The 22,747-nt window shown below is 40.8% G+C and overlaps 1 protein-coding gene across 2 annotated transcripts in view; it reads left to right on the top strand.

Moving 5' to 3' along the window:
- LOC307024802 (uncharacterized protein) overlaps positions 1–22,747 on the top strand; it is a 47,324-nt gene that overhangs the window by 21,298 nt on the left and 3,279 nt on the right. The window contains exons 7-22 of one of the 2 annotated variants that reach the window (XM_079659204.1): positions 8,984–9,490; positions 10,726–11,019; positions 11,649–11,747; positions 13,114–13,269; positions 14,479–14,697; positions 14,794–14,852; positions 15,683–15,830; positions 15,916–16,020; positions 16,876–17,028; positions 17,310–17,477; positions 18,507–18,680; positions 19,728–19,817; positions 19,926–20,009; positions 21,238–21,356; positions 21,780–21,888; positions 22,370–22,533. In XM_079659204.1, the coding sequence (XP_079515330.1) occupies positions 8,984–9,490; positions 10,726–11,019; positions 11,649–11,747; positions 13,114–13,269; positions 14,479–14,697; positions 14,794–14,852; positions 15,683–15,830; positions 15,916–16,020; positions 16,876–17,028; positions 17,310–17,477; positions 18,507–18,680; positions 19,728–19,817; positions 19,926–20,009; positions 21,238–21,356; positions 21,780–21,888; positions 22,370–22,533 (2,648 nt within the window). The remainder of the gene's footprint in view (positions 1–8,983; positions 9,491–10,725; positions 11,020–11,648; positions 11,748–13,113; positions 13,270–14,478; positions 14,698–14,793; positions 14,853–15,682; positions 15,831–15,915; positions 16,021–16,875; positions 17,029–17,309; positions 17,478–18,506; positions 18,681–19,727; positions 19,818–19,925; positions 20,010–21,237; positions 21,357–21,779; positions 21,889–22,369; positions 22,534–22,747) is intronic. The other variant, XM_079659205.1, reaches the window with a different exon arrangement.

Genomic DNA, 22,747 nt, shown 5'->3' with positions numbered 1-22,747 from the left:
TCTCACACTTCAGGTGTACCTGAACCCATGACGTCCACACCCAACCTGATAGCTAATGTGGATTTTGGACTATCATGTATAATATATAATGTGTCAGTTCTACAGGGTGAAGTTCAATATATAGAAGACAACATGTAATGCCTAAAATCAGGTAGAACAGTTGAAGTAGAACAGTGTGTGTGTGTGTGTGTGTGTGTGTGTGTGTGTGTGTGTGTGTGTGTGTGTGTGTGTGTGTGTGTGTGTGTGTGTGTGTGTGTGTGTGTGTGTGTGTGTGTGTGTGTGTGTGTGTGTGTGTGTGTGTGTGTGTGTGTGTGTGTGTGTGTGTGTGTGTCTGGCAGTGGTCCAGCTGTTGTCAGTCTTTCTCAGACAGTCAGAGAGGAGACAGAGGAAACATCTGCCCGCTCATCTGGCTCTGTCTGTCACACACACAGATGCAGACACACACACACACACACACACACACACACACACACACACCCAAAGCATCATTTTCCTGAAAGAACAACAACAAAATCTCCCATAATAGACTGACACAGTAGTGACAGGGAACGCTGAGGGAAGAAACCTGGTTTGGAGTCTTATTATAACAGGAAACCTGTCAAAGTGTCAGCACAGTTTAACTTGTGAAGCTTAAACACAAAACAGCAGACGGCCCGCTGCCAGCTTGTATCTCTGCTCACAAATACAACATGATTCAGCCTCACCCTTTTCACTTCAGCAGGGATTCAAACTGAAACTCTACCAAAAAATCAATCATTTATTTGGGATAGGGTTTGTTTCATCATTTCGACCCAACAAGAAATCCCATACTGACTTTATTTTGACATTGTTGCAGCTAGCAGACCTCGTCTTGTTAGATTTGTTTTGGTTATATCCAAGAAGAAGTCATAACCAAAAGGTCACGTTAAAGTTAAATCAGTTCAAAAGTGATTCTCAAAAGCATTGACACACAAATTAATGAAATGGAAAACAGGACAATTCAAAATACATTGAGAAAATAGTCAAAAATCAACATTGGGAATAGATTATTCATCTGATAGCTGACGTGACTTTGAAATTGGATTTAAATGGAAATGGGTCAACTCAGTGCAGACTGGATTCAACAGCTGACAGAATTTTGAAACCTCGATGCTGAAAAAGTAATATCATAGGCAAACGGCCTCATGTTGTTTCTGTTCAGTGATGTCACCAACAGGGGGGGGGGGGGGTTCAAACCCTCGACACCTTAAGTCTCACGCTACTTCCTGTTAATCCCCAGAGGCTCAGTAACCTTTTTATCAGATTATCGGAGGTTGATCCATCAGTATATGAGCCAGGATTTGTATAATCACACATAATTCTGATTAGATGTAAATGTAATAGATTGAGATCAGATTTAATAAAGAGGTTTTTGGGGAATCACTGATCCGTCCTGGATTGGCCGATTTTCTAACGCACACACATTCAGGCTCAATCAACATATTTCTATAGAAATACACTAATTATTAAGCTTTGATGAACTCTAATATCCTCAAAAAAACATCAACATAAAAACAGGTTGAGGTCTCAGCTGAGCTGCATATTGTAGAAGTGCATTGTGGGTAAAAATAATGAACCACCAACCAGAAATGCATCCATTCCATAACCCTAAAGGTTCAAAATACATTTGAAGTGGTTGAAAAGAAATACAAAAATCAGAAGTAGCATTAGAAGTTCATATAGAGCAAATATGATATTTCTTTTTAATTAGGAGTAATAACTTGAATCGGTGAATTACAGTGTAAAGCCATCTGTTTGTGTTTTTTTAAAGGCGGAGCAGCTGCATGAGTGAAAATGTTACAATGAATTGAAACTGCTCTCAGAAACAGAAAAACATTGTTAGTTGTCATAAAAACATGAACCGAAAAATATAAGAAGAATACAAAACAACAAAACATGCGTAAAGGTTGGACACAGGTGCAACACGGGATCTGGTGAGGACAGCTTTATGCTCATGGGGAGATGTTTGGGTACATATGTGTTATAAAGATGAGTCTGGGACGGGAGGTGCTGCTGATTTCAGTTTACATTATTATAATTTGGCTCCATTTAGTTTAAAAAGACAAGCGTTTCAGTTAAGGACAGATGCCGAAATGGGTTCTTAAGTGTGCAGAAAACAAACCATTTTGGATTTTTTTCTTTATGATATAATGTAGTAGTTTTCAAGATATAAAAAGATTAGTTTCACAAAGTATTCTACAGTTATACTTTTATATAAATAAGAACTAACATAGTATACCTGAAGGAACTAAAAATAAATGTGAAGCGGCTAGAAAAAAAAAATATATATATAAGGGGGACTGTGGCTCAGTGGATAGTGTGCTGGACTTTGAATCAGGGGGTAGAACGTTCAAGTCCCACTGCAGTCAGCATGTCGTTGTGTCCCTGGGCAACACACTTCACCCCAGATTGCCCACAGTACTGAATGTATGTAAGTCCCTTTGGATAAAAGCATCTAACAAGTGAAATGTAATGTGATATAACCCAAAATTAAAAAAGACAGATTACAGCAACAACCTTTATTTACAAATGCTATAAATGTAATTAAAGAAATAGTGTAAAGTCCTCAAAAGTCCAAGGTGACTGATGTGGTTTGGTTTGAACAAAAGGCCTAAACATAAAAATATTCTGTCTGCAATGACAGAAAGAAGCTGTGAGAAGTGAGAAGCTCAAATTTGATAATTATTTGCATTAATAACTTAAATTATTTACTAATGTTCACGATATATTTTTTTTGGGTCAAATTGCTGAAGATGGATTTGTTCGCTTTATAAGATCCAGACCTACTTCGTTTAGACGCATGTAATTGATAAATCAAGCCTTTTCTTTTACTTCAGAACAAATCTGCTCTATTCAACGACAACAGACTGTTCATGACGACCTCACTAAGCTGCTTTTATTTTCCCATATTTAACATATCCCTAATCAACATATTCGACAGGCTTACAGTGATCATACATCTGAGCTCATGTTTTTTATTCCCACGTGAAACAAAGAGACATCCCGGATTAGTTTGACCAGATTTCAGCCTGCTCTGTAACAAACATTCCTGTTGGAGAGATCGTTGTCGGTTTAGTGAAATAGGGCCGAGGACAGAGCGCCGGTTGGTTAATAATCTCAGCCATGTAGATTAGGGGTGGGGGTTGGGGGGCAACAACAATAACACAGGAACATATTGCCAAGCAGATTGCGTTGGGGCAAACGGAGCTCGACGTTTCGCTTTCTGTGAGAGACGTACGTGTCCAACACAAGACTGCTGCCACTAATTGGTTATTTATTTCATTTTTTATTACACTGGTGTGTGTGTGTGTGTGTGTGTGTGTGTGTGTGTGTGTGTGTGTGTGTGTGTGTGTGTGTGTGTGTGTGTGTGTGTGTGTGTGTGTGTGTGTGTGTGTGTGTGTGTGTGTGTGTGTGTGTGTGTGTGTGTGTGTGTGTGTGTGTGTGTGTGTGTGTGTGTGTGTGTGTGTGTGTGTGTGTGTGTGTGTGTGTGTGTGTGTGTGTGTGTGTGTGTGTGTGTGTGTGTGGTGTGTGAGATCATGTTTGAGAGTAAAAGTATTGTTAGAATCGATTTGGATTGAAGACAAACACACCAGGAATGTTAACATAAGTCAGCTACGTAAAGTCTTCTGCAATATTTTTCCATGGACACAACTGAAAGGATTTTGGATACAAACAGGAGAACATATAAAGCAGCCCTGAAAAAGCAGGTCACTACCTAAAGAAGAGAGGACACCAACTGGAAACAACCATGAAAGTGTAGAAGACTGAAAAACAGTTTAAGAAAGCTAGAAATCAAGCAACTCAACTTAAGAGGCAACTTATAGGAGCTAGAAAACCATTTGAAGAAGCGACAACTGAATCTGGAGAGGAGAGAAAAACCACCAAAAAGAAGTTGTTAAACAGAAGATGAAAGAAAACCGAAGCAGCTGGAACACAACCCGAGGCAAAAGGAAAAATCATAGGAACTATAAAACAGCCAATTCAAACTGGACAATAAACAAGGGAGCTGAAGAGCAACCAGGAAGACTATAGGCGCGTTCACACCGGAGTACTTTTACCCGTACTTTTCACGTTTAGTTCCGATATTGCCTGGAATTTTGCGTTCACACCAAAAAGAGAACTTAGTTCAGAGAACTTTTACCCCCATTGTTAGTGCCTGCTAGAGAGGTGGTACTATCCTGGGGAGAAAAAAAGTACCAATTTCGATTGGCTGGGCGAATTGCAAACCAAGCCCCGTAAAACTCTGAAAAGTTTTTTGAAGCCGCCATTGTATTTGCTGGCATTAGCATTATTAGCATTAGCATTAGCCCAGCGCGCCAACAGAGAGAGAATAAGTTATGGCAACACAAAAAAAAACTTGGAGTGATGAGGAGGTGTCGGCGTTCTGGCGATTTACTCTGAAGGCTTCAGTAGAAGCTGTTGGGAGTCCCAGCAGCTCCTACTGAAGCCAGTCCCCAACTCCGGGGACTTCCGGCCGGGGACTTCGGGCGGCAGTATACGCCGTGAAGTTGTTTGCGGCCTGCCAGTAAACCCAAAGCAGAAGAAGAAGAAGTGACGTCAGCAGCTTCATTTGCGTAATCTTCCCTCAGGGAACTTATTCCGGTGTGAACGCGATCTGTACTTAGTTCCTTGGGGGTACTAAGTGCTGGGACTAAGGGCTGGGCACTAAGTACGGTAAAGTACTTCGTGTGAAAGCGGCTTTTGGACACATCCCAAAAAGAACAACCAGGAGAGCCAGAACCAAACTACCTTTTAAAAGCTACCAAACAATTTGAAGAAGGTACAGTTTAATCAGGATAAGCTATCGAAAGATACTCCAACAACAACTCGAAGAATTTAAAAAACAAAAAAGGCTGAAACGCAACCCCATGTAACAACAGAAAACAATACGATTTAACTAGAAAACTACTACGAAATAACCAGAAGAAGCTCGAAGTAAACCTACAGAAACTTGAAAGAATATTTGAAGAAGCTAAAGAACGGCCACAAGAAGCTAGACGTCAACCAGCATCAGTGAAATAAAGAAGATTAAATTCAACACAAGGAACAAAGCCAGAAATCCACAGCGACTACTGAAGGAAACGGCCAGGAGAATCTACTGTAGAGAACAACAAGCAAATCAAAAGAAATGATGTTTGAAGACAGACGATCAAATGCATTGTTACCAACTTGAAGAGTTGTTATTGTTCTGTCTGCAGATGGCCATGAGCTGGAATTGTGTTTTGGCTAAGCCAGCCTGTCCATCAGACATATCCATTTAAACTCTCATCAACATGTCCCACAGCAAAATACATTTTCATAGTGTCATATAGGGATGGAGCATATCTGCTTTATATACATACGTACAAATGTGCTATAAAAGTCCTTGTTGCCATTGGAGCAGAAATCTTCGTCAGTCCGGGAACCATCAAAGGAAACGTTTGACATGCTGTTGATGGAAACGCATTACTTCACATCACAAATAAAACTGTTTCTGGGGGATCTTCACCAAGTCTGGGAAAGTGACCTTGATGTCATCAGGTCATCAGCTTGGGTTTGGAAAAGAAGGGATGCTTTTGAAACTGGAATTGTAAACCTGGTTATCTTGGCCTCTGATGCTTCTACTTTCACAAATATATTATTAGCCTGCGAGCTAGTTCAGGCAGTCAACTCAAGCACTTATGCTGCATTCATACATAACACCCATTGCCACTCTACAACCAACCAGAGTCTCCTTAATACGCCGCTCTATTTAACCTGCCAGATCTCTCTCTATGCATTGCTTGCTGCTGCTATTGCTGCAGCTACCTCTACGTTGCTGCTGCTTGCTGCCCCACCACCACCCCAGCTTCCACCCCAGCTTCCACCTGTAGGCTCGGGGGTTAGTTATTTAATCATCAGTCATCGTGCTATGTATATCTATGGAGTGATGATGCCCGAGCCTAGTCGCCAAGCTCAACTATATGCTGCTTCTAATAAACATGTTAAAGAAACACGTGAGTTGTCTGACTGAACATGTGTAGTCAAATCTTGAATGACAGCCTTCTGCACGATGCGTTTTGGGTATTTCTCACGCAAGTGGAGCAGATTTGTTCCTCAAACCCTAAACGTCTTTCGCCTATATTCAGTATATTCACTGTACACTGAATCTCTTCCCCAGGTAATCCTCTCCTGCCTTTCCTGAACATTTATTCTGATGGGTCATTGAGTACTTCTTCACCAAACATTAGTGAGGCATGCACTGTAATTCCCAGGATGCACTGCTGTCATATATCTGGGTCAGATGTTGTACAGCTCCACGCCATATGGCTGTACTGTAGTGAGGCCAGAGGGAATGGTGTGTGTGTGTGTGTGTGTGTGTGTGTGTGTGTGTGTGTGTGTGTGTGTGTGTGTGTGTGTGTGTGTGTGTGTGTGTGTGTGTGTGTGTGTGTGTGTGTGTGTGTGTGTGTGTGTGTGTGTGTGTGTGTGTGTGTGTGTGTGTGTGTGTGTGTGTGTGTGTGTGTGTGTGTGTGTGTGTGTGTGTGTGTGTGATTATACTCCTAAAGCATGAGAAATGTTTCATAATTTGCACGTCTCTTACGGCTTTAAAAGATTAGTAAAATACAAATAAAAGTAGTTTTAATGTTTTCATTGAGGGACCGTCAATAAAATACAAATAATATTTTAGCAACAAAAGAGCACACATTGTTATTCCTTTGTTCAACCAATAGAAAGCTTGTGCTACATTCGCTAAATTACTGAGAAATGCTGTTTAAAATAATGCAGAAATGTGAATTTGAGATGTAACCAGATGAATAGAAACACCTTTGATGATGTAATTCAAACCAATAATACAGTATACAATATTTCTCAGGCCATTGTGAAGTTGTCTGGGGACTGGGGAGTGTTTTATTTTGGAAGGCCTTTCATTATCGTAGCTTTCAAAGTACCACACATATTCAGGCATTCATATCAGAACATAAGCTGTTTTTCTCAACATATTTAATCATTTATTTTGAATATATTAACTAATCAGTGTTTAACCTTTTCTGCTTATCCACTGGCCCTCCGTTGGATCTTGACCTGAATGCTATGAAACTCATTACAATAATGTTACCACACATAAGGTCGCACATTAGAACACACACATTTCATCAGTGTATCCCTGTCCTGTTTCCTCATTCCACGAGACTCACGGGGTTCAAATAATAACATTAGAAATCATCAGCGCAAGACTAATCCCCAGTCTGTAAACATTTTAATACCGTGGTGATTAGCAGGGATCTCAAACCCCCAGTCTACCCTACCCCAGCTTCCTCTCCTAACCCAAAATTGGATCACCATTCCTGGGGGAGGCGACCAGGCGAGACCCTGGAAGAGGGCCACTCAATGCTTTGGACCCTCAAACCCCGAAAGTTAAACCCCTGGACTCTCGCCACTTCATTTCTCTAAGTGGCATCAGCCAACGTCATAACGTTAATTAAAATTGGATTTAATCAATTGGCTTTTAAGCTCAAATATATAATAATCATATAAAATATGAATTTTCTGTTATTTTTTCTATTTTTTGTAGTCTTTGAGTTGACTTGAATTATTCCTTTTGCTGGAGTCTGTTTATATATTTATCTGCGCTTTTAATTTCTGTGAGAAAGTGGGATGTTGTGTGTTCGGGGGGGAGGGGGGGATTTTTCAGATGAGCGAGCAGATGTTGCACTTCCTCAAGAGGGATTTATGTCAGGATAGGGACACACACACACACACACACACACACACACACACACTGGGCTTCATGTCATTATGTATGCATTTCAACAGTCAACAACATCCACAGACTGTAAAGACAGGCGACAGAGACGGAGGGAAAACACATTATTAACATGCTGCCTTCTTTTAAAGTTCAAATCCAAGTGATGGAGTGATGTTTTTCAATTTAATTGCTTGTTGGAGATTTACTTAGTGTTTGTGTATACTAACTGCTTCTTATGTTAAAAAAAAAAGACTAAGAAAGAGGAACTAACCCAATTTGCTTTGCCTTTACTTTTTGTATTGCAGAAGCAAATAGCAGCTAATGTTAGCGTTATGTTATTTCGACAGATATGGCCAAGTTGTTGACATTACGGAGTCAGTTGTTTGACTGGTGACTAGTGTCCTAAACGGTTGTTCAAACAGTAAACACAATGCACCTCAACCTATAAGGGTCCCATTATAATCGTTCTCAATTAAGACACCTTAAAGAATACTAGATTTAGCATTGCACCTGATCCTAAAAATCCTAAAAATCTGGCCCTGCAAGTAGTTAACTCGGAGAATCTTGTAGTTTACGCTAGTAGCAGCTAATTTAGCCTCCAGCAGCTAGCCTCCAGCAGAGATAAGGAGCGGGCTAGTAAGTTCTTAACTACTCCAATCCAGGTTTATTTCATTATTAACCATGTAGCCTTCAGCACCAACGAATACTGACTCAAGTGACAAAGTATCACATTTTAACCCAGCTCCCTGTAAAGCCACAAAAGCTTTAAACTTATTCCCCATTTGCAGCGGTTCAACTGAGGCCTGTAAGGAGACTTTGATGTATTTCCATTTAAATCAACTAGATATGGGAATCTTGGCAAATCACAGGAAGTTCAATCTGCTGTACCTGCATTGCCACTTGGGTCCTCTGTTGCTGTTTTGAGTACACCTGAATTGAGTTTCTTTCTATCTTTTGTGATAGCGTCTATCAAATGGTAAAGAAGCAAGCATGTGGTATCGAGATATGTATATATTGCGAGTCATACTAAGATCAATATTTCCCATAAAGTAACCCTGATTTTAATTTACAACATTTCCCCACAATGATCTTATGCACCTTTGAATGCTTAATACATAGCTACCATGTTCTGTACTGAATGGTAAATGTGTATTCTGATACATCACTCGGTGTTGGGTGATGCATCAGACCTGCTGCATGAGGTTCAGACTATTGGCTAACAGTGTTTCGGGGGTCTGTTATTGTGTTCACCTCTTTCAGCATGCACCTTCCTCCCAATCCCCAACTAGTCATCACCAGACCACCAATAAACAAGAGGCAGAACAGGCCTGGAGACCCAATCAGAAGAAACCCGCTGCAGGCCTGTCCCGTGGTTCGAACCTGAGCAGATCCGGCAGCGTCAAAAACCTGATCAGTGTATTCTCCTGTCCTTCTTCTGGGACCCAACAGAGCTTTTCACCTGGAACACTCCCAAGAGCTACTTCTACAGAGGCTCTCTACCCTTCCAGGTCAAAGCCAAGCCCTTCAACACGGAGCAAAGTCGAAAAAGACGACGCTTTTGTTCCCAGCATCACCGTGACCCCTCCGTTCAGGGAAACCAGTCAGAAAGTGGCAATGAAAGGAAGCTTTAACAGTCAGATCGCTGCCAGGATCGATTGTCCGGTAGATGTCAATCGATCGGCTGAGAAGACTGCTTCGGTTCCACTGAGAAAAACACAAACCAAAGACTCTGGTAACGACTCGGTAGCTGACTCCGGCATGGGATCGGTAAGCAAAACACTAAATGTCCTGGCCGACCGACCGTTTCCATGTCTTTGCATGAAACGAAAATCACTGGATCTTCCCCGTATGGAGAGAGAATCAAAGCATGACGTTGCAGTTTTTCAAAAATGCATGTCCTTGTATGATTAAGGCGTCGTTCACAATCTGATCCAGATCAAAAGCATGAAACTACGGCAAGATTCCTTCTTCAATCGTACTAATCAAAATGGCCTCACATCCAATATTTAACTCTTGCTTTTCTTTACCTGTAAATGAGCTTTACATGTTGGTTTGTTTTCGATCTAAAAAAATTAACAACAATTTAACGCTGATGATTTTAACTGCCTGTGTTGATTTTTTTCCTGCATGATTGCAGTCATTTGGACAAATGAATTTGATTGGGACTAATGACACTTGTGTGCATTTCAGAATTTGGCTTGAGTTTTTATCTGGTCATTTGCTTGGTGTGAAACATAAGGGGCCTACTGTATAGTGGCCTGCCTATGGTGGGTTAAGGTCGTTGTTTTGCAATAAAGACATAGCCAAATCTTGGTTATGAAGTCCCATGTCAATGAGTTACCAGTTTCAAGCAAAGCCCAAGTCCTCAGCCCAAGACCTTTAATCAGTGTATTATCCTGTCTGCATGCACTGCCAAACACAACTGACCTTCTTTTTCACACATCGTGATTGGCTGCTTGCAAATTAAACACAATTCTTCCAACATCGTCCAACACCAGTGGGATGACCATGGGTCTGGATGTTGGAGTAGGTAGCTGCTTGCTAACATATTAACCAGAACGACTGTTTACTGTTCACCAGTATGTTATAGAGTTCTTCTGCCCCCTAGTGGTCAGAAAACTTGAAGTCTGCTTTAAAGAAACCCCAGTTGGCGACTTAAAAAAGCACTATAGCTGAAAAGGTTTGGGAAGAAATTGCAGAAACATATCAAAGTCTGGCAAGTTGTTTTGTATTGCTTCCAGAAAATATATTTTCTGACAAAGTTGACAGACTGTCAATTGGTAGTTTCAAGTGTGATTTCTTTCCCCTGGAACTTTTCAATTTTTTGCCCCTCCACCTTAATTTTGTGTGATACCAGCATATCCTCAGTGAATTCACCCTCATAGTTCCTTTTGATTCATTTTGTATTTATAAACTTCCTTCGACCCTCCAACAGTTCCATTTTCACATATCATTCAGGTATATCTCCTTGCTCCTTCCAACCTTTTGCCCTCTTCCGCCAGGAGTCAGAATTGGATTTGAACAAGCAGCCGGACAGCCCGTTGTCAGAGGATGAGCCCACCACACCCCGAGTGGTGCAGGCCCCCCAGAACCCCAAATATCAGCTGTTCCTCAACAACGACTACAAGGTCAACGGGTTGAGTGGCAAGGATGCAGATGGGCCAGTTGGAGGTGGCGGGACGGGGGGGGAGAACGGCCCTCGGTCCCGATTCGAGAGCAACCGGCTGGGGCAGGACCAAAACCAAGGGTCCCTGGAGTCCCTGGCCTCGCGGGACTGGGACAACACGTCTGACAGGGTGAGTGAGGCGGACCGAGGTGTGTGTGTGTGCGTGGGGGGGGGGGGGGGGGGTTTAGATCAGGTTTTGGTAATCACAAATTTGTCATATCTGTGATTCCAGAACCAGTTATTAAACAGTGCCATCTCCTGGTCTAAACACAGCTTTTAAGATATTTTATTTCCCATGCACTGCAACAAATCTCCATCAATCTATATAATTTTAAAATTCCCAAAAAGTTTTTGATCCTGAATCGAATTAAATATTATAAATCCATCTTTTTAAATGTTACTGTGTTCGCAAAGTATTGCACAATGGCATGATTAGAAAGTGTCGTATTAGTATTTGCTTCAAGGTATATTAAAAATTCCCATTTGAATATCAGTAAGGAATTGTTAATCATCAGTGTTTAATGTACAAACAGGATTGCTGCCCAATGAATATATCTGTTTACCACATTGTATTTGCTTTTATTTATTTAATATTTAATCAGCAGCAAAACACGCAAACCAACGATAAAATCAGCCCTTCTGAATCTGCCTTCAGTCCGTATTGTTTGCTTTTGTAATTTCTATCTATTTGTATTTTGTTGCTCTCTCCTTTGGTCGTGCTGTTTCTCATCACCGTTGTGTTTTTTTGTTTGTTTACAGCATGGAGTTGTTGACAGCCCTCCCCGGGTGTTCAACAGTCCGTACTCCGCGACCACTTCCATGGATTACAACCCCAAGCACCGAATGTCTGAGTTCAAGGTTAGTAGTGAGAAGCTATTTTCCTATTTATATCTTTAATAGATAAGGTAGGGTTGGAATGACTAGAAATGTCACAAAAACATGATACACTTATGTTATAAAAGTCAAAAATGTTCAGGCTATAAACGAAAGCTTCCACATAAATTTTTTGTGTTGATATTTACAGAAGCCGTGAGAGGCAAGTGAAAACTAAATATTTCTGGTAATCTATTTTCTAAGTTTGATCTTGGTTGTCTTATCAACTATTTATGAATTATATAAAACGTTGCCCAGATTATCTTTCTTATTAACTTAATTTAGTTGTATCATCTATGTTTAAAAGTGTTACATAAAGGCTTTTAATTAGTATAAATAATATTTGTATATATTTTTTCATGTTTGTTGATGTCATATTCATTTTGTCCACAAGAGGCTGCTGTGCACCACTACCACATGTTCTTTTTACGACAATTAAGTTTTTCTTGCTACCACACAGTTAATTTTCCTTGTGTTTAGAGTGAGTTCGGAATTTAATAATATTTAATATTTAAACTTTCTTTAGTCCTATTTTAAAGATGTGGGCATTGGTGTACTTCTGCCTCTTGTGGCCTAAATGTGCACTACAAGTAACATTCTTCTTACAGATAAAACGGATTATAAATTTGTTGTCACAAAAGTTCAAAGCTCAACACTTGACTTAACACTTGACTTAACACTTGACTTAACACTTGACTTAACACTTGACTTAACACTTGACTTAACACTTGACTTAACACTTAACACTTAACACTTGACTTAACACTTGACACTTAACACTTGACACTTAACACTTGACACTTAACACTTGACTTAACACTTGACACTTAACACTTGACTTAACACTTGACTTAACACTTGACTTAACACTTGACTTAACACTTGACTTAACACTTGACACTTAACACTTGACTTAACACTTGACTTAACACTTGACTTAACACTTGACACTTAACACTTGACTTAACACTTGACTTAACACTTGACACTTAACACTTGACTTAACACTTGACTTAACACTTGACTTAACACTTGAGAGAGAACAATTTGGATCAGATCATTTTGCTTCTGTCTTATTAGCCTTTCAGGGCTTCCGTATAAACTAATGTCAAGTTGTGTAATATTAACTTAAAAAGTAGTTACATAAACAAAACGATAATATGTGTTTGCAACTGTCAGACCCTTGTTTTAGATGTAGCTTCAGCATTAGCAAGTGTTTCAAATGAGTCAAAAATCTATGAGGAAATTGAAAAGCCTCATCACATTTTCATGCATCGTGATGTAAAAGGTGTTCTGAGGCTGACCATCACTCGGTACTGACCCTCCTCTGTGCCCACCTCCTCCTCTCCAGGTTCCAGGGGGCATTTCTCCTGCCACCTCAGAGATGAACCTGTACGGCTTCAACAGTCGCAGCACCAGTCCTGTTGGCACGCCCACCCAAACCCGCCCCCGATTCTCCGCTTACGACACCCTGGTGAAGAGAAGGGCCGAGGTCAACAACCATGTGGTACGATTTCTCTCACACACACAGAAACACACTCTATCAAAACTCACGTCCATACTATTTAATGGTTGACCGTGTTTAAAGGTCACCTATTATGCAAAATCCACTTCTCCATGTCTCTTCTACATCAACATGTGTCCCCTCTTCTTCATGTCTCTTCTACATCAACATGTGTCCCCTCTTCTCCATGTCTCTTCTACCTCAACATGTGTCCCCTCTTCTTCATGTCTCTCCTACATCAACATGTGTCCCCTCTTCTCCATGTCTCTTCTACATCAACATGTGTCCCCTCTTCTCCATGTCTCTTCTACCTCAACATGTGTCCCCTCTTCTTCATGTCTCTCCTACATCAACATGTGTCCCCTCTGCTTCATGTCTCTTCTACATCACCATGTGTCCCCTCTTCTCCATGTCTCTTCTACATCAACATGTGTCCCCTCTTCTTCATGTCTCTCCTACATCAACATGTGTCCCCTCTTCTTCATGTCTCTCCTACATCAACATGTGTCCCCTCTTCTTCATGTCTCTCCTACATCAACATGTGTCCCCTCTTCTCCATGTCTCTTCTACATCAACATGTGTCCCCTCTTCTCCATGTCTCTTCTACCTCAACATGTGTCCCCTCTTCTTCATGTCTCTCCTACATCAACATGTGTCCCCTCTGCTTCATGTCTCTTCTACATCACCATGTGTCCCCTCTTCTCCATGTCTCTTCCACATCAACATGTGTCCCCTCTGTGGAAAGAGACTCTGAAAGTTTCAGGAACAAAGATTCTCTCTCTTTTTGTCCTGATCCATTTCTATAAAAACCTGTCTGAAAATGAGCTGATCAGATTTTGGACACTTTATGATGTCATAACGATGTTTTGGCTTGTGTAACCATTAGCCAATCAGCAACCAAGGTAACCCCCCCCCCCCCCCCCCCCCTTATCACCTGAATCTCCTCCTAGAGCACCATTGAGTTCTTTGTAACCAAATGTCTCTCAGAGGGGCGTGGGGAGGGGCTCCTTATTTTCATCTAAAGTAACAGACAGAGAATCAGCACTTTTGAAACAGGGCTGAAACAGAGGGGATTATGGGTAATGCTGCAATGACCTGTTTGGTGTTTTGAGCCAAACACTTCAGAGACATGTTTGTATGTATCTGAGACCTATAATAAAGTAATGAAAAACAGTTTAGTAGGGGACCTTTAAATGTCGGTCTTTGTTGCAGATGCCACAGATGAATCATATGAATCATATGAACCAGATGCCACAGATGAATCATATGAATCATATGAACCAGATGCCACAGATGAATCATATGAACCAGATGAACCACATGAACCAGATGGCTCCCGTCCACTACAGCATGCGCTCTAACACTTTAGGAGGGCCCAATAAAAAGGACTACATTGAGGAGTTGACCAAACAGATGGACGTCTGCCAGAAGGTAGAACTTATACTCGTTATTATTATGGGTTACAATCACACTAATAATGAGGTTTGTTACAGCAAGTATAAGAACACTTCTCTCTGTCCTCTCCAGCGTAACCAGTTCCTGGAGGCAGAGGGCGTGGCGATGGAGAAGGAGAGGAACCAGATAAGGTCAGACATGATGTTTTTTTCTTGTCATGTCAATACCAAATAATATCACCAAAAGAGAATATCTTTTTATAGTCAGCTTGAAAGTGCATATTAAAATACTTTTAAAGTACAATTATAGATACAATTACAATATACATATGACAGGTAGAGCCTATGTTACTTTTTAAAATATTCGCACTCTTCACTAGAGTAGATTTTCCCATGCTACCTTCCCTCATTTTGCTCTATTTTGGTCTGATTCTCATTCTGATTAAACTCTTTAGAGCAGGGGTGTCAAACTCAAGGCCCGGGGGCCAAATCCGGCCCGCGACTTTATTTTCTGTGGCCCGCAAAAAATTGCGTCGGGCCGAACCACGCCCCTTAGCTGTGATATAATGAGCATATACCACGGCCTGTCGTGAGCTATTGCTTAATTATTTTATATATTTACATCGTCTTAAAGTTACAACCGGCCCTTTGAGTGCAACCATAATGCTAATGTGGCCTGCGATGAAATTGAGTTTGACACCCCTGCTTTAAAGAGTAACTTAACTCTAAGGTTACCCTTGCTGACATTATGTAAAGTGGGTATGATGATGAGTTCAATATAACATTTGATGGTGGGTGTGAGATTAGGCTAAGTTTAAGCTATTTGGATGACATGATGTCACAGTATAGCGAACACACTTCTTCTTAGAAATTATGGACCGATCTTCATTCTCAATTTTGTCATAGACGCTCTTGTAACCTCAAAACTATTTTCTGTTACTACTCTTGTGTTTCTTTGGCTTCCTGCCTCTATGATATTGAGTGTTAACCTAAAGTTTGACACATTTCAAACCCCTGTGAAGGTATGAGATGCGAGGCCTGCTGGTGAACAACGAGGACCTGCTGAGGACCAACACCCAGCTGACCAATGAGATGAAGAGGATGAGAGAGCAGATGATAGAGATGGAAAGAGAGCACCAATCCCTGGGCGAGAGATTCAGGGAGATGGAGGTGTGAGGACAAAGAAAAACAAGGGAATGGTACTGTATTATCCAAAGGTTTGCACGTCTGACTCTTTTTCCCTCGCCCTGTGCAGATTGAGGTGAAGCAGGCCCGGGAAGTGATGGTGGAGGCCAATACTCAGGAGTACGCCTTCAATTTCCTCCAGCAGACCCTCAAAAACAAGATCCAGGACGCTGAGGTACACAGCAGCAACTAACATTAAAAAGATGTCCCTCTTCTTCCACATTTCTACAGCAAGTGTGTGGCACTTGTCATTAGGACATATAATTCACATTTAGTGCCATTTGGAAGACAACGTACAGTAGTGAATATCGGGAGACAAATACTTCTTTGACACCTTTTTAAATTAGCTTTAAATTACACATGTTTTCACTTTAAGAGATTACTTTCAATGTAGCTAACTAGCTAGCTAGCTATGTAGCGGTAAAAAAAGTGTTTGGCTTTTTTGACGCCAGTAGCAATGGCGTGCCACAAGTCGCCAGAGATAGCTAAATGAATTGTATTGTAATGTAATTTATTTGCTTAGTACTAGCGATGCCAGTGATTATTCGATTATTCGTTACAGTCTCCATAATCGAATATTATTTTTAAAAATCGATTTTATTTATATATTTTTTTATTATTATTTATGTTTTTGTTTTTTTCTGGCTTATTATTTCAACCAAAATATATACTAATGCTAATAATAGGAAGTTAAATGAAACAAACAACAGAAATCCTTTTGTCTGAGTTTTTTTTTTCTCTCCCGCGGGGGGGGGTGGGGGGGGGGGGGTTGGTCGGTCGAATAATCGATTATTATTCGCCAGCGCTGCCGAATAATCGATTTTGATCGTGGTCAGTTTCTGGCAACCCTACTTAGTACCATTTAGTTGTATGTGGAAACGCTAAGTGAACTCCATGTCTCGTCTAGCAGAATAAACATTACCCACAATAGCTAGCTAGCTAACTCATGATAGCAATATTTCACAAACAAATGATCATCTAAGTACATGGTGAGAGTACCAAACGACAATGCTATGTGTGTTGTGTTCAGGAAAACCTGGAGAAGCAGACGCAGCACGCCCAGTCTCTGTCTGAGAAGTTGTGGGTGACAGAGAGACGGCTGGAGGAGCTGGAGGTGGACAAAGAGACCAGAGACAAGAGGACAACCGAACTCAACAGCAACCTCTTCAGGATGGAGACAGAGGTACAGAGACACTTTGCCCCCACCATTAGAGGAAACTCGACTACAAACTGAATATTTGAATAGAAGACTGGCTCTGCTCCGAATACAAACGTAGAGACATTTCAATAAATGTCAATGAACTAATAGGAGATGTTTCAAAGAGACTTGGTTAGGTGAATACTAACTCTGTTTACCAGAGAGAAAGACACAATATCATTCCTAAATACCACATCACTCCTCTCCTAAGTGTTTATTTAGAGTTGATCTGGTAAAGCTTAACTAACGTGTGTGTGTGTTCCCAGCTGGCGGAGGCCCTGCTGGTGTCCACGCAGGCTTCAGTCGAGCTGAGCCTCCATCAGAAGCTGCGTGTGGACGAGCAGCAGAGGGTGGACGAGCTGGAGGAGGAGCTGCTGGAGAAGGAGCAGGAGCATCAGAGACTGCAGAGCCTCGTGAGCCGCCTGCAGGGAGAGGTGAGCAAACACTGATCAATACAACCATGGTTTTACACCAACGTAACTGTCATTTCTGATTCACGGAGTGTGTTATATAAATATCACTCCTCACCGGATTGAGCTTCAACATCAGGATCCATGTATCTGTGATCCTCTCCAGAATGGAAGTAATCATCGCATACAGAGCATCAACTAGTTCCTGAACAGTGTCCTTCACATGCTGATAGACAAGAGAGGGAGTTACACAGTCACAAGATGGAGGAATTATGAATTTTTTCTCAAAATTATGAATTTTTCTCGAATCCGGAAAATTCATACTTTTTCCTAAAAATTCTGACTTTTTCCTTAAAAACTCAAAATTCTACCTTTTTCTCAAAATTCTTACTTCTTTCTCAAAATTCTGACTTTTTCCTTAAAAATTCTGACTTTCTCAAAATTCTTACTTTTTTCTCAAAATTCTTTCTTTTTCTAAAAATCTCAAAATTCTGACTTTTTCTGAAAATCTCAAAATTCTTACTTTTTCTGAATACTTAAAAATGTTAATAATCCCTTGTCCCCGGCTTGAGCTTCAATCTAAGGATCAATGTATCTGTGATCCTCTCCAGAATGGAAGTAGTCATCACATACAGAGCATCAACTAGTTCCTGAACAGTGTCCTTCACATGCTTATAGACAATAGAGGGAATTACACAGTCACAAGATGGAGGAATAGAAAGCAGTATTCAATGTTTACTTCAGATTAGCTCCAATATCAGATTAATCTGATATTGAGATCTGAGTAGATTCAGTATTTTCCCAACAGAGTTACAAAAAAATATCAATATTTCCCTTTTTAACACCCGTTGAATCTAAATCATCGACAGAATAACGTATTAAAAATCAGCACATTTTATAAGATAATAATAAAAGGTAATACAACAAATTACCCTAATAGTTTCCTGGTTCTATCTGCTCCCCTGTTCACCTGTGTGTGTCTCTTTTAATAATAGCTGGGATGGAGCCTCATGACCTGTTTGTGTTTTAACGTGTGTGTGTGTGTGTGTGCAGGTCTCTGGAAAGCTGATTGATAGGGAGCAGACTCTGGAGGAGGAGATCCAGCTGAGAGAGAAGATCCAGCTGCAGTGTAAGCAGGCGGAGAGGGCATTGGAGGACCTGAAGATGGAGCTGCAGACCACCAACCAGGCCAAAGAGGACCTGGTCAAACATGTCAAACAGTCCCAGGTACGGCTCCACATCTTCAGATACACTCACGTTCAATGACAACTTAAGATTATGAAACAATTTCACCAGAAAAAGGAGGGTTTTATAAGGATCAAGTTTCAGGTATTTGGCCCTAGATGTCTGTAGGCAGTACATGTTTATATCAAATGAATGACTGATATAAAAGATAAGGCTGGTAACAATTAAATCAACATGTGTTGGTGGACCATTCATTAAAAAAATCCTGCATTTTCTGTGATACATAATATCATGCTAAGTGTAGTGCAGTATTTTCTAAAATGAATTGTGTCTCCGACATCTTTCCCTCAGCACAATGCATGCTGGTACATATGTTTGGTTGGTGACCGTTGGCTGTATGGTCAATTTCTTTTCACAATGCATTGTGGGATACTTCAAGTTTACTATACACATATATAAGTAATATCACTAAAAATACAAACAACACTAAAAGAAATATTTCTGAGGCAGCCCAAAACTAATGTGGTGTTCTGCTTGCTGCTCTCAGTCCATTGGTTCCTTCTAAAGACTGAATGTAGAATATAACAAGGTGTATCCGTTTAACATTACAATAAATTAATATGTGAGAAGCATCAACACAATAAAATATGAATTTGATTTTAGACTCATAACAAGGGGGAACAAGTATTTATAGGAGAAAAACTAATTTTTTTGTGTGTGATGAATACAAAAAAGAAGCTCATATTTCCTGACCTCCTTGAAGTACACTCTGTTTCCAGCTACGGATCCGACAGCATCCATGTGTCTGCATTACGCGACCTAACGACTCAAAGAGAGATGTCCACTTGAATTAATCAGTCATGCAAACCATCAGAGTTTTAGGGTTAATGAGGAATTATTCATGCAAATCCTGTTTAGCAATCAGCGTGCTAATGCCATAATCCTAAATATTCATAATGTGGCTATTTCTGAGGATACTTAATCCGTGCCACTTTCGAAATAACCTGCATGTTTTCTGCTGATGAGACCACAGATCAGAAGTTTAGTTTGGACCAGGACTTTTTATTTATGATGGTTTTATGTTTACAGGAGAAGATGATCGACCTGGAGACCGATCTGGAGGAGCTGCACGACAGCGAGCAGAGGTGGGCGGCCAAACACAAGAGAGCCATCGAACAGGTAAACACACGCGAACAGGAAGTGAGCTAACTGAACATATTCTGTCATTAACTAGACCTTGAAAACTCTTATGGCTGGTTTCTAAGAAGTGTGTGTGTTTGCTGTCAGACTGAGCAGCTGCAGCTGAAGCTGATTCAGGAGAAAGACCTCAACGACCTGTTGGAGATGGAGAAGGGTTCCGCCGAGAGACAGGTAGTGTGTGTGTGTGTGTGTGTGTGTGTGTGTGTGTGTGTGTGTGTGTGTGTGTGTGTGTGTGTGTGTGTGTGTGTGTGTGTGTGTGTGTGTGTGTGTGTGTGTGTGTGTGTGTGTGTGTGTGTGTGTGTGTGTGTGTGTGTGTGTGTGTGTGTGTGTGTGTGTGTGTGTGTGTGTGTGTGTGTGTGTGTGTGTGTGTGTGTGTGTCCACTTGTTTTACGAGTCTATGTTTAACACAGTAGGGCTGTAACGAATAGATAAAGCCCCACTTATACATTCAAATACTCACAGGGTTTTTATTTTATATATTTTTTGCAAGTTTTTTGTTGTGTTGAAAATATATATATATCCGAAAGCCAAATATAAACTTAGAAATTAAAAAGGTAATAGCATTCCTCACAGCTTTACAGCACAATTAAGTATTTATCTCTCTATCACATTTGGATATACTGATATTTAAAATTAGGGGAAAAAACTATTTTATTAAACAGTATCGATTTTTTAAGCTTAACAAATAAATAAATAAAGGATTTGTCAGTGCCCTCTGGTGGAGAGACGGTGTAATGGCAAGACTGATTTTGAAGGAATTCATCTCTACACTGATACTTCTTGTTATTGTCTGATATACAGTGAACTCAGGTATATCTGTGCTAAGCTGCTAATGGACTGACAAGAACATGGTTTGAAAAAGCCTGTTCATTTAAGTAGGCTACGTAAATAATGTAAATGAAGAAGAATGAAAGTCAGGAAGAAATCCCTCAGGATTACAAAAGACCCCCATCACCCCAGCCACAAACTGTTCAGTGTGCTGCTGTCTGGCAGGCGTTACCACAGCATCCGGATAAAAACAACCAGATTCAGAGACAGCTTCGTCCCGCAGGCAATAAGACTGTTAAACACCTGAACTGCTGAAACCTGAAATCTGCTACTTATTAATTATCTATCTCTTATCTAATATATCATTCCAATAACTTCTATATAGACTCGTATTGCACTATTCCACTTTTCTTTCCTCACTTTTTTAAAACTATTTTTCTTTGTGTACATTAATATTGTTTGCTTATCTGTATTATTGTGTTGCATTGTTGGAGAAGCCTGTGACCTAAGATTTTCAACGACATAATTACTCTGTAGCTAAGTTAGTTTGACAAGAAAGAACGTTGAACGTTGGAGTGAAGCAGAAAGGTTGCATCGTATCTAATGGAAGCTTCTCTCTGTGTGGGTGTAGCTGCGGGAGCTGCGTCTGGAGGTGGAGGAGCTCCAGAGCTCCAGGGTTCAGGAGGATGTGGTCTCCAGAGCGGAGAGCCGAGTCAAGGAGATGGAGAACACACTGAGGAACGAGGAGAGGTCCGTCAGCACTTTATTCTGTATCAATGTTTGAACAGGCGTTCATTAAAAAGCTGTTCCATTTATTATAAGGTCACTTTCACACCTGTGGTTTGGAAATCATTTGGAAATCACCTTTACAATAATTCTACATTAAGATAGCACAGAGCAGATAGAAAGCGAAGTAACACAATAAGTGGACAAGCATATGAAAGAAGTTCAGCACAAGTTCACCCATTTTTTGCCAAGGATTTTGTAAAAACAACCTGATATTATCTTTCGTTTAACAGATAATTAAAAAGACTTTTAAGCAGGGTCATTTTATTCATAAAGTATCAGGCAAGTGCTTTAAATGAAACATGCAGCTCTAGCTTCCCTATTGTATGTTACCTGGAGAAATGGTGTAACAAAATAAATCAATACATTGTGTTCATGCGTGTGCAGGAACAAGTCTGTTCTGACCAACACCATCAGCAAACTGGAGAGGAGGATCAACGAGCTCAGCGACCAGATGGAGGAGGAGCACAGGATAGCTAATGAGCAGAAAGACCTGGTAACAAACACACACACACACACACACACTCACTCACTCACTCACTCACTCACTCACTCACTCACTCACTCACTCACTCACACACACAGTTACTTAATAATCTTACCGTCTGAACCTAATTCACTAGGAACACTTGACTTGAACTTGGGAACAGGCTCTTGAGGCTTTTGTTTGTGATATTAAAAGATACTAAATCATTGTAAACTCTTTTAGACACAGTTCTGTTGGATCTGTTCAGCCTTGTCTGTTGAAAAATGTTCAAATGTATTATTATCCCTGGAGAAAGGTGGCTTACAGTCATCTACTCACAGGTCCCGTTGAATACATACAGTGTATGACAATGAACAGCAGCAATCAATAGCGTTTGAAATATTCTTTAAACGCATTGAAACAACCTAGAGCTGTCTTCATGTCCCAGTTGTTAACATGTTGGTCCCGCCCCATGTGCCCAAACTGAGCGAGCTCTGTGATTGGTCCCCAGATGACCCAGAGGATGCGCTCTCTGAAGCGGCAGCTGAACGAGGCGGAGGAGGAGGCGAGCCGGAAGGAGGGGCAGTACCGCCACACCCAGAGAGAGCTGCTGGAGGAGAGGGAGACCAGCAGCCGGCTGCAGAGGCAGGCGCTGGACCAAAGCCTGCAGAACAAGTACGTTCTCTGACACACACACACACACACACACACACACACACACACACACACACACACACACACACACACACACACACACACACACACACACACACACACACACACACACACACATACATGGAAACATACACACACACACATGGAAACATACACACACACACACACACACACACACACACAGACATGGAAACATACACACACACACACACAC

This window comes from Notothenia rossii (assembly GCF_949606895.1).
Source record: "Notothenia rossii genome assembly, chromosome: 11".
NCBI classification, from domain to species: Eukaryota; Metazoa; Chordata; class Actinopteri; order Perciformes; family Nototheniidae; genus Notothenia; species Notothenia rossii.
The sequence above is the reverse complement of the archived record's forward strand: the minus strand, read 5'-3'. Positions and strand labels throughout refer to the sequence as shown.